This window comes from Nematolebias whitei, chromosome 12, assembly GCF_014905685.2.
Source record: "Nematolebias whitei isolate Nwh7 chromosome 12, NemWhi1, whole genome shotgun sequence".
Lineage (NCBI taxonomy): Eukaryota > Metazoa > Chordata > Actinopteri > Cyprinodontiformes > Rivulidae > Nematolebias > Nematolebias whitei.
Window position 1 is genome coordinate 10,065,931 of NC_056509.1, and position 13,788 is coordinate 10,079,718.

The 13,788-nt window shown below is 43.9% G+C and overlaps 3 protein-coding genes across 3 annotated transcripts in view; 2 read left to right on the forward strand and 1 right to left on the reverse strand.

Annotated features, from left to right (window-relative positions):
* The window catches only part of LOC119418744 (kinesin-like protein KIF13B), a 53,596-nt gene extending 45,926 nt beyond the window's left edge, over window positions 1-7,670 (forward strand). The window contains exons 18-19 of the mRNA XM_037686080.1: window positions 7,033-7,161; window positions 7,617-7,670. Coding sequence (XP_037542008.1) covers window positions 7,033-7,161; window positions 7,617-7,670 — 183 coding nt within the window. The remainder of the gene's footprint in view (window positions 1-7,032; window positions 7,162-7,616) is intronic.
* Window positions 7,671-8,332: 662 nt separating this feature from the next.
* LOC119418432 lies at window positions 8,333-10,406 on the forward strand. Its single transcript, XM_037685713.1, has 2 exons — window positions 8,333-8,800; window positions 9,825-10,406. The coding sequence occupies exons 1-2, from the start codon at window positions 8,416-8,418 to the stop codon at window positions 10,190-10,192; spliced, it is 753 nt and encodes a 250-aa protein (XP_037541641.1). The 5' UTR covers window positions 8,333-8,415; the 3' UTR covers window positions 10,193-10,406.
* A 2,422-nt stretch (window positions 10,407-12,828) lies between these two features.
* LOC119418745 (kinesin-like protein KIF13B) overlaps window positions 12,829-13,788 on the reverse strand; it is a 29,248-nt gene continuing 28,288 nt past the window's right edge. Inside the window, exon 6 of the mRNA XM_037686081.1 lies at window positions 12,829-12,876. Within this exon, the coding sequence (XP_037542009.1) occupies window positions 12,829-12,876 (48 nt within the window). The remainder of the gene's footprint in view (window positions 12,877-13,788) is intronic.

A 13,788-nucleotide genomic window follows, 5' to 3' on the forward strand; every position in this document is an offset into this window, starting at 1 on the left:
TTTGTTTTTTTGAATGTCCAGAGGACCAGATTGAACTTTTTTGGATTATACAATGAAATACTCCATAATACATTCAAACCAAAGAACAAAACCTTTTTCCAGGCCCAAGCATTTGTTTAACAAATAAAAGTACTGTATAAATGTTTTTACAAATAGCTACTGTACTGGAGAGACTGTTTAGCCAATCAGAATGCAGAACACAATGCACGATGCAAATCCCCGCGGAAAGAGGGACTACTGTAAAACCTGTCTGGTGCACATCAAATAATACCATACCATACCATTTTATTTATAGAGTACTTAAAATAGCGACAAGGCCAACCAAAGTGCTGTACAGAAAGAACAACAGATAACACACAAAACAATATACAAAATGAAGTAAATCAGAATATATACATAAAAACGTCACAGATAATAAATATGACGACTAACCTTTGTGAAGCAAACAAGTTCAAAACACAGATCCTCTGGTGTTGAAAGCTACTGAAAAGTAGTGGGTTTTTAAACGGGATTTGAAAACCGAGAGGGAGGGGGCTTGTCTGACAAGCAGAGGTAACTCGTTCCAAAGTTTTGGGCCTGCTGCAGAGAAGGCCCTGTCACCTCTGCGCTTAAGACGAGTTCCTGGAACTGTGAGGAGCAACTGGTCCGCTGACCTCAGGGAACGTGGGGGAACATACGGCTGTAGCAAATCAGAGAGATTGGGGGGGGGGGGGGGTGAAACTGTTCAGCGATTTGTAGACATACATGAGTATTTTGAACTGGATTCGAAGGTGAACCGGTAACCAGTGCAGTGAGGATTAAACTGGTGTAATGTGCTCTCTTTTGCCTGTACAGGTTAAAAATCGGGCTGCTGCATTGTGGACAAGTTGTATTTGTGCAATGGAGGTCTGACTGATACCAAACAGGAGCGAATTGCAGTAATCAAGCCTAGATGTAATGAATGCATGCATTACTGTCTCCAGGTTATTTTTGGACAATATGGGCTTCAGTTTAGACAGCCGCCTCAACTGGAAGAAACATGATTTAACAATCATGTTTACATGATTGTTAAGTTTCAGGGAAGAATCCATTATCACTCCCAGATTAGTGAGTCTTTGTTTTTCTGACAGGGTTAGAGTGGAAAGGTCGATGCAGTGGTTTGTGATTGTGTTATTGGGAGGGAACAACATGATTTCAGACTTCTTTTCATTGAAACTTAAGAAATTTAAAGCCATCCAGTCCCTGATGTCAGCCAGGCAGTCGAGCAGAGGATGAATAGAGCATGTACCATTGTGTCTTGGGGGAAGTAAATTTGATAGTCATCGGCGTAGAAGTGAAAGGGTACGCTGTGTTTCCGGAAAATAGCACCAAGTGGCAGCAGGTATAAAGAGAATAGGAGGGGACCCAGGATGGACCCCTGCAGAACCCCCCCATTTAAGCTCTGCCGCTGCAGCACTAAAATCCTTGATGGAGACACAAAAGGATCTGTCAGCGAGGTAGGATCTGAACCAATTGAGGGCTGACCCTGTGATGCCCACCCATTGCTCCAACTTAGCAGTGAGGATCTCATGGTTGATGGTGTCAAAGGCGGCTGTAAGGTCCAATAGGACAAGCAACACAGAATTACCAGTATCTGTGGATAAGAATATACCATACCATACCAATTTATTTATAAAGCACTTTAAACAGTGACAAAGCACACCAAAGTGCTGTACAGGGACAAACAGAACAAGCACACAGCAACAGATTACATAATAGGACACCAAAAAGTAGAAACCGACAAAAACAATAATGGATAACAACAACAACCGCACCATGACCAACACAGTGTGACGCACACAGACTCAGCACAGATCACACAGTGCTGAAAGCCAGGGAATAAAAGTGTGTTTTTAATATGTCATTAAAAACCTTCAGTAGGGCAGTTTCAGTGCTGTGGAGAGGTTTAAAGCCAGATTGAAATAGCTCTAAGATTGCGTGATCCTCCAGGAAGCAATTCAACTGGGACTCAACTATTTTCTCCAGTAGTTTAGAAACAAATGGGAGTTTGGAGACAGGCCAGAAGTTGGATATGACTGAGGGGTCAAGGTTTGTTTTTTTCAGGAGAGGCTGGACAGCAGCATGTTTAAAGTTTTTCGGCACCACACCAGTGGATAAACTGCTATTTACAATAGCAAGAATGGACGGACCTAGAGTAGGAAAAACCTCTTTTAGTAGTCGAGGGGGGACCACATCAAAGGGGGAACCAGAAGGTTTCAAGCTGCACATGACCAGCTCTAGAGAAGATGGAATGATGGGTTCAAAATGGTCAAATAGAGCTACAGATTGAGGTGGGATGGATGGGTCATGAGTTGAAGGGGAATTGAGAGTCCGGGTGGTCGCAATTTTTTCCAAAAAGAAATGAAGTTCTCGCACAGCTCAGTCGAGGCTTCCAGAGGTGATGGTTCAGTGAGGTGGAGAACAGAGTTTAGGGTAGAGAAGAGGACACGTGAGTTGTGAGAGTTTGTTGTTATGATATCAGAAAAGTATTTGGATTTAGCAGCTTTTACTGCTTTCTGATAACGGCGCCAACTCTCTTTAAGTATTTGAAAAGAGACCTGCAGCCTGTCTTTCCTCCGTTTGCCCTCCGCCCTCCTGCACTGCTGCCTAACGGCCTTGGTGACATCACTCAGCCAAGGTTCTGCTCTGAGTTTTGATTTTCTAGTTTTAACAGGAGCGACATGATCCAGAGTCTTTAAGCCGACAGAGCTGAACTGGGATGTCATCGCCTCAGTGGTAGTGAGAAACACCGGGGGCTGAATTATCATTTCAGAGTAGGGGTTGAACGACTACATAATTTTTAAACTCGACATTAACATAATAAAACTCGAGTAGAACTTGAGTACTTGATGACTTCATAGGATCTAAAGATACAAAAATAAATAAATAAATAAAACCGCAAAAAAGGTCATTATTTACAAAAAAAGACCAACAAATCATTGGGAGCATATATTATGTTCTTACTATTTATCATACTGCAAATAAGTCACAGGAAAAACTAAACCATTAGTTATTATTATTAAGTTGTAAAATTGAAAGAAACATGCGGCACGTCAAAAACGAAACTAAAAACAGTGGGTAGGATGACCACCCCGCACCACCGCCAGCTGTGGTGCGCATTAGGTTTAGTTTTAGAGATTAATATGTTTATAAGTGTTTTATAGGTTTAGAGATTAATATTTTTTGCTTTTTGTTTGTGAAACAAAGTCAGAGGAAGCTGGTTCTGGTTCGGCCGATTGGACCCGGTGTTGCACCATATTCTGTGGCCTGCAACAGTGCATGAAACACCGCCCCCTACGGTCACAATATACGGTGGTCACAGAATATTGTGTAACACCGGTTCACAACGAGCTCCAAACAGTCAGGAAGTTTATTCATTTTCTGTTTCCTTACGGTAGTTGAACCATAAGATTCATCTTTAGTGAAATATTTCCATACTATTGATGGATTTCTACCTGTTTGCCAAGACTGGGCCTGCTCTGCTCCATCTGTCTGCTTGAAGGAATCCATTTTGGAACCCGCGCCCGGTGCGGATCACGTGACACGTGACGAATAACGTAACAGTGACGTAATGACGTCACCACGAATACTCGACGTGAAATTAAAAAACTCTATTGATGTCCTAGGAATCGATGTGTTGATTATTTGAGTAGTCTGTTAAAGCCCTATTTCAGAGTTATAAACATCTGTGAAACGTGTGGCAGTGAGTTGGTTAATGGTCCGGCTGCGACGTGCAGGAACGCACGGCTTAGGAGTTAGATGGGGGAGGGTGAACTCAAACCGGACTGGCATGTGGTCTAAAAAAACATTATCACCAATTTCAAGATTACTAACAGTCACATCATGAGTTAAAACAAGGTCCAGTGTATGTCCGCGCTCTTGTAGCGAGTTTATGTCCCAGATGAAAACCGAACAAAACGCAAATAATCCGAACACCGTCAGCAGAGGTGGATTTCAAGCCATGTACACGGGCACCATTTTACCGGAAGATGTAGCCTCTCAGTAGCCTAGCAAGCTAATTGTTCTAAAAGTCAAACTAATACAGATTATGGCTTCAAAAGAATTTATATAAACCTGCCTGAAAACAAAATATTATTGACTATAATGCCAACTTCAATGAAGATGAGATGAATTATACAGCTGTAGTCAGAGTATTCCAGTTGAAATTTGAGGTCAAAATGTAGCTCGATAAATTTCTTATTTCACTTTCCAAACTGAAAACACAGACATTAAATTAAGCTGGCTATTGTTTCATGTGTTACTATTAATGCACATCAGACACTTTTCTGGTGTAGCCTCACTGCAAGGAGCAGTAGTCACAGAGGTGCAAGACTTCAAGGACTTAGAGTCCAGGAAAATGGGAAGTGTGGTAAAAAAAATAAAGTTAGGGAGATAAAGTTAGAGAGGCCAGACTGAGTTGGTTTGGACATATCTACCCTAGACTTCCAGACGAGGGAGTTTGATGTGGTCTCCCCTCAACTACTAAAGGAGGTTTTTCCTACTCTGGGTCCCTCTATTCTTGCTTTTGTGAATAGCAGTTTATCCTCAGGTGTGGTGCCAAAAACTTTTAAACATGCTGTTTTCCAGCCTCTCCTGAAAAAACCCAACCTTGACCCCTCAATCGTGTCCAATGTCCGCCCTGTTTCCAGACTCCCATTCACCTCTAAACTACTGGAAAAAACAATTGAGTCTCAGTTGAAGTGCTTCTTGGAGGATCACACTATCCTAGAGTTATTCCAATCTGGCTTCAAATCTCCCCACATCACTGAAACTGCTCTACTGAAGGTTTTTAACGACATTTTCATGGCTACTGATGCAGGTGATTCTGTGCTGCTTGTCCTATTGGACCTTACATCTGCTTTCGACACCATCGACCATGGGATCCTCATTTCTAGGCTAGAGCAGTGGGTGGGCATCACAGGGTCAGCCCTCAATTGGTTTAGGTCCTACCTCTCTGACAGAACCTTTTGTGTCAGTATCAAAGATTTCAGTTCAGCATCGGCAGCACTTCAGTGGGGGGTCCTTCAAGGGTCCATCCTCGGTCCCCTTCTCTTTTCTTTATAGCTGCTGCCACTAGGTGCTATTTTCCATAATCACAACATACCATTTCATTTCTATGCTGATGACTGTCAAATTTACTTCCCTATGAGGCACAAAGGCACACGCTCTATTCAACCTCTTCTTGACTGCCTGGCTGACATCCGGGACTGGATGGCTTTAAACTTCTTAAGTTGAAGAAGAAGTCTGAAGTCATCTTGTTCCATCCCAATGGCATGTCCATGAACCACTGCATTGACCTTTCCTTTCTAGCTCCGTTAAAGAAACAAAGAGTCACCAATTTGGGAGTGATAATGGACCCTTCCTTAAAAGTTAACAGTCATGTAAACATGATTGTTAAATCCTGTTTTTTTCAGCTGAGGCGGTTGTCTAAGCTGAAGCCCATATTGTCCAAAAAGAATCTTCAGACAATGATCCATGCATTCTTAACATCCAGGCTTGATAACTGCAATGCGCTTCTGTTTGGATTCAATCAATCCTCCATTGCACGTCTACAATTGAACCAAAATGGTGCAGCCCGATTTTTAACTGGTACAGGCCATAGAGAGCACATTACTCCAGTTTTGGCCTCCCTGCACTGGCTACCCATTCACCTTCGGATCCAGTTCAAAATACTCGTATGTTTTTAAATCACTGAACAGTTCTGCCCCATCCTATCTCACTGATCTTCTACAGTCATATGTCCCACAGCGCTCTCTGAGGTCAGCAGACCAGACGCTCCTTTCAGTTCCAGAAACCCGTCACAAGCTCAGAGGTGACGGGGCTTTCTCTGTTCCAGGTCCAAGACTGTGGAATGAGTTGCCACTGCGTGTCAGGCAGGCTCCCACACTCGCAGTCTTTAAGTCTTGCCTGAAAACCCACTTTTATTCCCTTGCCTTTGACAAGGTGTGATTTGTTTTGATCCGGTCTGTAGTCTACAGTGTTGGCCATTTAGTTATTATCCACTGCTATTTGTATCTATATTTTTATTTTATGTTTTCCTGTCCGCTGTGCTTGTTTGTTTCTATTGTACAGCACTTTGGTTGGCCTTGCTGCTGTTTTAAGTGCTCTATAAATAAACTTGTATGGTATGGTATGGTATGGTATGGTATGGTATGGTATGGTATGGTATGGTATGGTATGTCCAGAGGAGGGACACTGGTTTGGACATGTCTAGAGGAGGGATAGTGGGTATATTGGTAGAAGGATGTTAGAAATGCAGCTGCCAGGAAAAAGACAAAGTAGATATATGGATGCAGTTGGAGAGGACATGGAGATAGTTGGAGTGAGGACGGAGGATGCAGAAGACAGAGAGAGATGGAGGAGGATGACTCGCTGTGGTGATCAATGAAGAGGGAACAGCCGAAAGAAGAAACATTTATGTTGTGCACATAATACTGTATTTATTTTGTGCATGAAGACCTTGTAGATTATTTTCTTGTGTACATAATAAAATATTTCAAATAAATTTTCAACATTATCTTTTTATTGGCTATGTAGAAAGGGACGCAAAGCATTTTTTGATTTTGCTGTGTGTGCATGTGTGTGTGCTTGTACTTGTTTGTTACTTTGTGAGGACCATTTTTGAACACATCCTACATTGTGAGGACCAAAGCCCAGTCCCCATAAGGTTCAAGTGTCGTTGGTGGGTTATGGGTTAGGTTTAGGGTTAGGTATGTACTGGTAATGGTTAGGGTAAATGTCAATGGTTAGGCTATAGAAATGAATGGACGTTCAATTCATTTCAATTCAGTTTATTTATATAGCTCCATATCAAAGCAAAGTTGTCTCAGGGCACTTTACAGAAACATTCACATACATAGAAAAGCCAATTAGTTAAGTTCTCTATCTAATGAAGCCAGCAGACATACTGAATCTTCACTTTGTTGTAGTCTCCCATCCTGAGCAAGCACAATGGCAAATCAATGCAAAGTCCAAGTAAACCGCAACGCAAACCTGTGTGCGTGTGTGTTTCAGGTTGCAGGTCGTCTGCATGTGGAGGTATGGCGAGGCTCAGAGAGCTCAGAGTATGAAGGCGTGGGACATTGTGACACTCAGCTGATGGACACAGAAGGAGAGTCTTCAGAGCGCAGACTGGACTGTGTGGTGAGAGGAAACAAATCATTCTTTCATATTCAGGCAAGCATCTGACCGTCAAAGTTTGGGCTATTGGTTTGTGTTTCCTGTTGTCTTTTCCTTATGGTGGCCGTTGTTTATGTAATTTTCCATCCATCCATTATCTTCAGCTTGTTCTGAAGTTGGGTCTTGGGGACAGCAGCTTGAGCAGGGAGGTCCAGACATCTCTTTCCACAGCCACCTCTTCTAGCCCTTCTGGGAAGACTCAAAGGCATTCCCAGGTCAACCGAGAGACATAGTCTCTCCAGCATGTCCTGGGTCTTCCCAGGGTCTCCTCCTAGTCGGACATGCCTGAAGCACCGGGAGGTGCCCAAATAGCAGCCTTACCAGATGCCTGAACCACGTCACCTGGCTCCTTTTCATGTGGAGGAGCAACAGTTCTATTCCCGAGTCTCTCTTGGATAACTGAACTTTTCACTTTTTAGGGAGAGTCCAGCTACCCTGCAGCAGAAACTCATTTCAGTCACCTGTATCCATGACCTTTTTCTTTCGGTCACTTCCCAGAGTTTGTGACCATAGGTGAGGGTAGGAATGTAGACCGGCCAGTAAACAGAGAGTTTTGCCTTACAGCTCAGCTGTACCACAATAGACTGGCACAGAGTCCACTTTACTGCAGATACTGCACCAATCCGTCTGTCAATCTCATGGTCCATTCTTCCCTCACACATGAACAAAACCCTGAGATACTTCTCCTCCACTTGAGGCAGAACCTCACCCTCGACCTGAAGAGAGCAATCTACCCTTTTCTGACTGAGGACCATGGCCTCAGATTTGGAAGTGCTGATTCTCATCCCATCTGCTTCACACTTGGCTGCAAACCGATCCAGTGAGAGCTGGCAGTCACGGCACGATGACGCCAACAGGACCATATCATCTGCAAATAGCAGAGATGGAATCCTGGGGCTACTGAACTGGAACCCTCCGCTCACTGGCTGCACCAAGAAATTTTGTCCATAAAAGATATGAACAGGATTGGTGACAATCGGCAGCCCTGACAAAGTCCAACTCTCACCCTTAAGGGGTCCAACTTACTACCAGCAATACGAATCAAACTCTCGTACCTCTTATCCACCTTATTCTGCAAGAGGGTATGTGGGCTGCCATGACAGACAGGTACCGCCCCCTCCCGGTTTTATACTTCCGGTGAGCTAAAGCGAGAGGCACTTTTGCTAATGACAAATTCTAGTAATTTGTGCTGTAGCAGGAGGCTTAAACAATTCTAATATGAGTTCGGGTTCAACTTGTGCTGTTGTTGGCTGTCACAACAGCTCCAGAAAACTGAAAGACGAGCTAGAAACGTATTGTTTTGCACATCAACAACTTCGAAAGGCCTGTGTGTGCCCAGCGCGTTACGAACTGCACTCCATGCCGAGGAAGGAGGATCGAAAACGAGCGTGGCTGGCAGCTTTAAAACTCAAATACCCCCCGAAGAGAGTTTATGTTTGCTCCTTTCATTTTATTGATAAAAAGCCCACAGAGCTTCACCCCGACCCGGAGCTCTATCTGGGCTATGACCGGGCCCCACCAAAGAAAAGAAGGCAGCTCATCCGGACCACTGTGAGCCAGACAGCTTCCAGCAACATCGACAAAACGGCCGAATCTGTTCCCGGTGAGTGAAATTGAAAATGTGATTTGTCCCCGCTTCACATTTTAATCATGCTTAGCTCTTATCTTTTACTGAATTATATTATTATTAATGTTATAATTGTAATGTTATAATTACTATACTGTGGATGGTGTTAGCATCAGCGCTAGCTGGTTGCAGTGTTATTGTGGATGTTAGTGTATTATTAATTTAATTCCAAAATACTTTATCACTAAGAGAAAGTACTTGATTGGCAGCCAAATCCAAATCTTAAAGACAAAGTGGTTAGTAATTAACATCAGTAGCATGCTAGCAGAGATGTATATGATTTCATGTAACTGTCCGAGAATAGCTTTTTATTTAGCAACCTGGTAAAATTCAGCCCCCAGGGCTGTAAAAGTCTGGGGATTTTGTTAATAAAGAATATGTTGAGTTATTAGAGGCAGGTTATTTGAAACAGACACAGCTGAAAAAAAACTTCTTTTAAACTCTTTAAAGAAAAAGCTTAAATGCAACCTAGCTCCAACTGATTTTTTTAAGGATGAAAAACTAAAATCTAATCACAATATTTTGATATTATAGCATAATTTGATGGGGCTTAGGAAAATTTAAGGGGGCTAAAGCCCCACTAAAACAGCACTATTGACATTTAAGATGTATCATGTGTGTACGAGTGTGGAATTACAAATTTCCTTCCTAAAACGTAATAAGGTAAGTGACACTTGACAGGTTGTCCATCCATCCATCCATTTTCTTTACCCGCTTATTCCATTTTGGGTCACGGGGGTCGCTGGTGCCCATGTCCAGCAATCACTGTGCGAGGGGCGGGGTACACCCTGGACAGGTCGCAAGTCCATCACAGGGCCACATAGAGACAAACGAGACAAACAAACATTCACTCTCTCACTCACACCTAGGCCCCTGGACCGGGGTTTGAACCAGGGACCTGCTCGCTGAGAGGCAGCAGCTCTACCAGTTGCGCTACCGTGCTGCCCACCTTGACAGGTTGTGTTACGCTGATTTGATTTTGTATTTTTGTGTTATTCAGAGTGCACCGTAGATTCACCGTCAGTCATCCCAGACCTTGCTAGCGTCTCCACACAACCTCCTGGGCCACATCTGCACTCAGTCCACACACAGTGGGAGGACCCTTCGCTAAAAGATCATCATCAATACTGCAACACGTCTGGCAGAAAAGATGTCCAGGACAAGACGACTCAGTGTGATGAAGTTGCATTTTTTCTTCTACAAAATGACGCAGACGCTTTGCTGTACACTGGTATAGCGTTAGAAACATTTAACACTCTTGTGTCAGCACTGGAAGGAGATGACAACAATGAATTTACAATGCCTGTACAAGATCAAGTCCTTATAACACTTATGAAAATAAAGACTAATCGTGTCTGCAGCCCTTGAGTTGATGTTATACTGCTGCTCTGCCTTGTGGTGTCTGAAGTTTATCATGCTTAGACGTTTGGGTTGAAGATTCTTTGCTGTCCCAGCATTCCACCTGCGCTGCTCATCTGTACATGCTAGCCCCGTCTTTCCACTGATCACAGCATTCTGGACCTGTAACAATTTAACAGACTTCAGCTATCACTGCTCCTAATAAAATGAAACAAGTTATTTACATCCCTGCTGTTGTCATTTATTTTTTCCTTTTCTGTAAATGTTAGGTTGCCTTGCATCCAGTCTGTACTTTTTTAAAAACAAATAATATAAAAATACTGTACAGCCTTTTTAATGTTTAATTTTTTGTGACAGTAGATCACAGGCTGCACAATGCTCTGGCTTCCACATGTAAACACAGGCAGACAGGAAGCTCACAGCTTTCGCCCAGTTCAGTGATTCTGATTCAGTGATGTAAATATTCTGATATCCAGATAAGTGATATACCTTCCACAGAATAGCTGCCGCATGACTGCATGATTTTCCCAATCCGGCGATACAGGAACAGCCGACCGTTTCTACCACTCCACTTTCTCTGAGCATGACCCATGCTAAGTGTTTAGCTTGACCAACGCTCTGGCTCGGCTCAACAGCTGCTTTCAGAAAGATAAAGTCGCCTTGTTTCTTGAGCAAAACTGTATCTATTTTGTTGCTGTGGAGGTAATTATACGCCTCTGTGCTTTTATAATTCCGCAATTCCTCGCCATCGACGCCTTCAGAAAAAACAAGGTAATTAATAATATCGATGTAGGTAATTCCGGGCCATGATTTCATATCATCTACCCAGTCCGTGAGAAATGATGGGTGAGACACAGTTAACGACTTATCTTCGCAGCTTTTTAAAACATCCTTGCAATGTATCCACCTCTGATGTGCTGCCATTTACTTCAGGTAAAGGAAACTTTTGTGTCAAAAACATTAAATTGCTAGCAAGTGTGTTAACCCACAAACGTAAACAACAGCGCGGGATCGCGGGCGGAAGTAAACAACCGGCTTCCGCTATGAATTATGGGTAGTGGCGCCAAATCCGGAATAAGGTGGATATAGGGACTGAAAAGTCTGTAGCAATGGGCCCCCAATCCCATGCTCAAAGAGCATCCCACACAGTATACCTCGAGGAACATCTTCTCAAAGTCCACAAAACACATGTAGACTGAATGGGCAAACTCCCATGACCCCACAAGGATCCTAGTGAGGGTAAAGAGCTGATCCAGTGTTCCACGACCAGGATGGAACCCATATTGTTCCTCCTGGATCTTAGGCTCGACTGACAATTGGACTTGCTTCTCCAGTACCCCTGAAGAGAACTTAGGAGGCTAATAAGAAGTATACTTTTATAAATGGAGCACACACTTCCACCCCACTTTCTAAAGAGGGGAACCACCACCCCAGTCTGCCAATCCAGTGGCACTGCCCCGATGTCCATGCGATGTTGCAAAGGCGTGTCAATCAAGACAGCCCCACAACATTCAGAGCCTTAAGGAAATCAGGGTGAATCTCATCCATCCCTGGAGCAATGCAACCGCGGAACATTTTAACTACCTTGGCGATCTCAGCCACGGTTATGGAGAGACCAATTCCCAAGTCTCCCGACTCAGCTTCCTTGTGGAAGACATGCTGGTGGGATTGAGAAGGTCTGAGAAACATTCTTCCCACCTCCCGACAACATCACTGGTTGAGATCAACAGCACCCCACTTTCACTGAACACGGTGTCTGTGAAGCGCTCTGTTCCCCTCCTCAGCTGCCTGATTGTTTGCAAGAATCTTTTCAGAGCTGACTGAGAGTCTTTATGCAAGGCCTCACCAAACTCCTCCCAAATCCAAGCTTTAGCCTAAGTAACAGCCAAAGCTACAGACTGCTTGGCCCTCCGGTACTCCTCATCTGCCTCTGGATTCCCACCAGTTAACAAGGCCCGATAGGACTCCTTCTTCATCTTGACAGCCTCCCTAACCCGGGGATTTCCTCCACTGAGTTCGAGGATGGCCACCGCAAGAAGCACCGACAACTTTGCAGCCACAGCTCATGGCAGCTACCTCAACAACTGAAGCATGGAACATGGCCCACTCGGACTCAATATCCCCCTCCTCAGCTGGGATGCGGTTAAATCTCTCCCAGAGGTATGAGTTCTCAGTTCAATTCGACCTTTATTTAGACAGATATTGAGCTCATTTACAAGACTCATTTACAAGAGAGATCTGTTTAGACAGACAAAAAAGTAGTGAAACTGGACACGTAGGAATTGGAGGCAAAAAAAATCCTATCAAACTCTTTCTTTGCTGAGAAGAAAGACTCTAATTTTGAAAAAACACCTCGCACATACAAGCACATGGTGACATAGACATTCCGCAGAGGGGGGAGACGACGAGAGCGGAGAGCATGTCCAAAGACGCTCTTGAGGGCTCTGTAGGAGTTCTGATAAGGATGGAATAATTAACCAGTTCCCTCCAGTGAGATCCGTAAACATTCTCGAGGGATGTTGGGGAATGGCCAAGGACAACGCCAATAGAAATCCAAGAGTCCTGAGATGATGTCACAATGTTTATTCAGCTTGTTTCCTCAGATTGATCAGTTGGAATTCCTCGATTGGGGAGGGGGGGGGGTGTTAGAGCATCAAATAACATGTCCTCAAGGCGAATTCAGATAAGGTGGCCTGCAAGGCCAGCCAAGAAAGTCAAGTTAAAATAAACACACAATTGTTTTTGGGACAGACGGAACTTTAATGACATCTACCTTGAGTCTGTGTTGGTCCACTCGGTTCCGAAATGTCCAAATTACATGGCCACACCAATGGACCGTGCCTGAGAATAATCCCCGAGATCTGATCCTTTCTGCCAAAAGCATTTGAGTCTGGGTGCTCGAGGCACGAACCAAGCCATCATAAGGCAAGCAGCATGATCGGGTCCAAATTTGCTGCCAATGACTTCCTTGATTGTTGATAGATCAGGAACCACCCAAATCCACAAAGCAGGAACCAGTTATCATTAATCCAATTATAAATGCGTACTTAAAATCCATAAATGGCAGCAGAGATAGACACATCATCAAGTCTTCCAGCTGCGTGTGTGCCAACAGGGCAAATCGGCTCACCTAACACCTGTCTTCTCTTCAAAGAAATGTTATCAATTGTGTTGAGGGACCAACTGACCAAATCCAAGTCCATAATTTTGGTTCGGAAGATATGTAGAGAGAGGCTCAGAAGCAGTTTCACAGACAAGACAGAGCAGCAAAGTAAAGCAGAGAGGGAGAGGAGGGGAAAAGCATCTGACCTCGGCAAGAGCAAGTGGTGAATTTTGAAGATCTTTCTGAGGGGTTCTTCTGCCAGGCGTTCCTAGCAAACCCTTACTATATGTTTGGGTCTACCAGGTCTGTCCGGCGTCTTCCCCCGCCATCTGATCCAACTTACTACCAGGTGGTGATCAGTTGACAGCTTAGCTCCTCTCTTCACCCGAGGGTCCAAAACAAATGGCTGCAAATCAGATGGCACAACTACAAAGTCAATCATCGATCATGACCTAGGGCATTCTGGTGCCAAGTGCACTTATGGACACCCTTATGTTTGAAC

Bases quoted from the DNA above. Each gene is read 5' to 3' on its own strand.
- LOC119418432 (XM_037685713.1), top strand. From the start codon at position 8,416: ATGAGTTCGGGTTCAACTTGTGCTGTTGTTGGCTGTCACAACAGCTCC. The intron at 8,801-9,824 runs GTGAGTGAAATT...TGTGTTATTCAG, and splicing joins AACGGCCGAATCTGTTCCCG to AGTGCACCGTAGATTCACCG.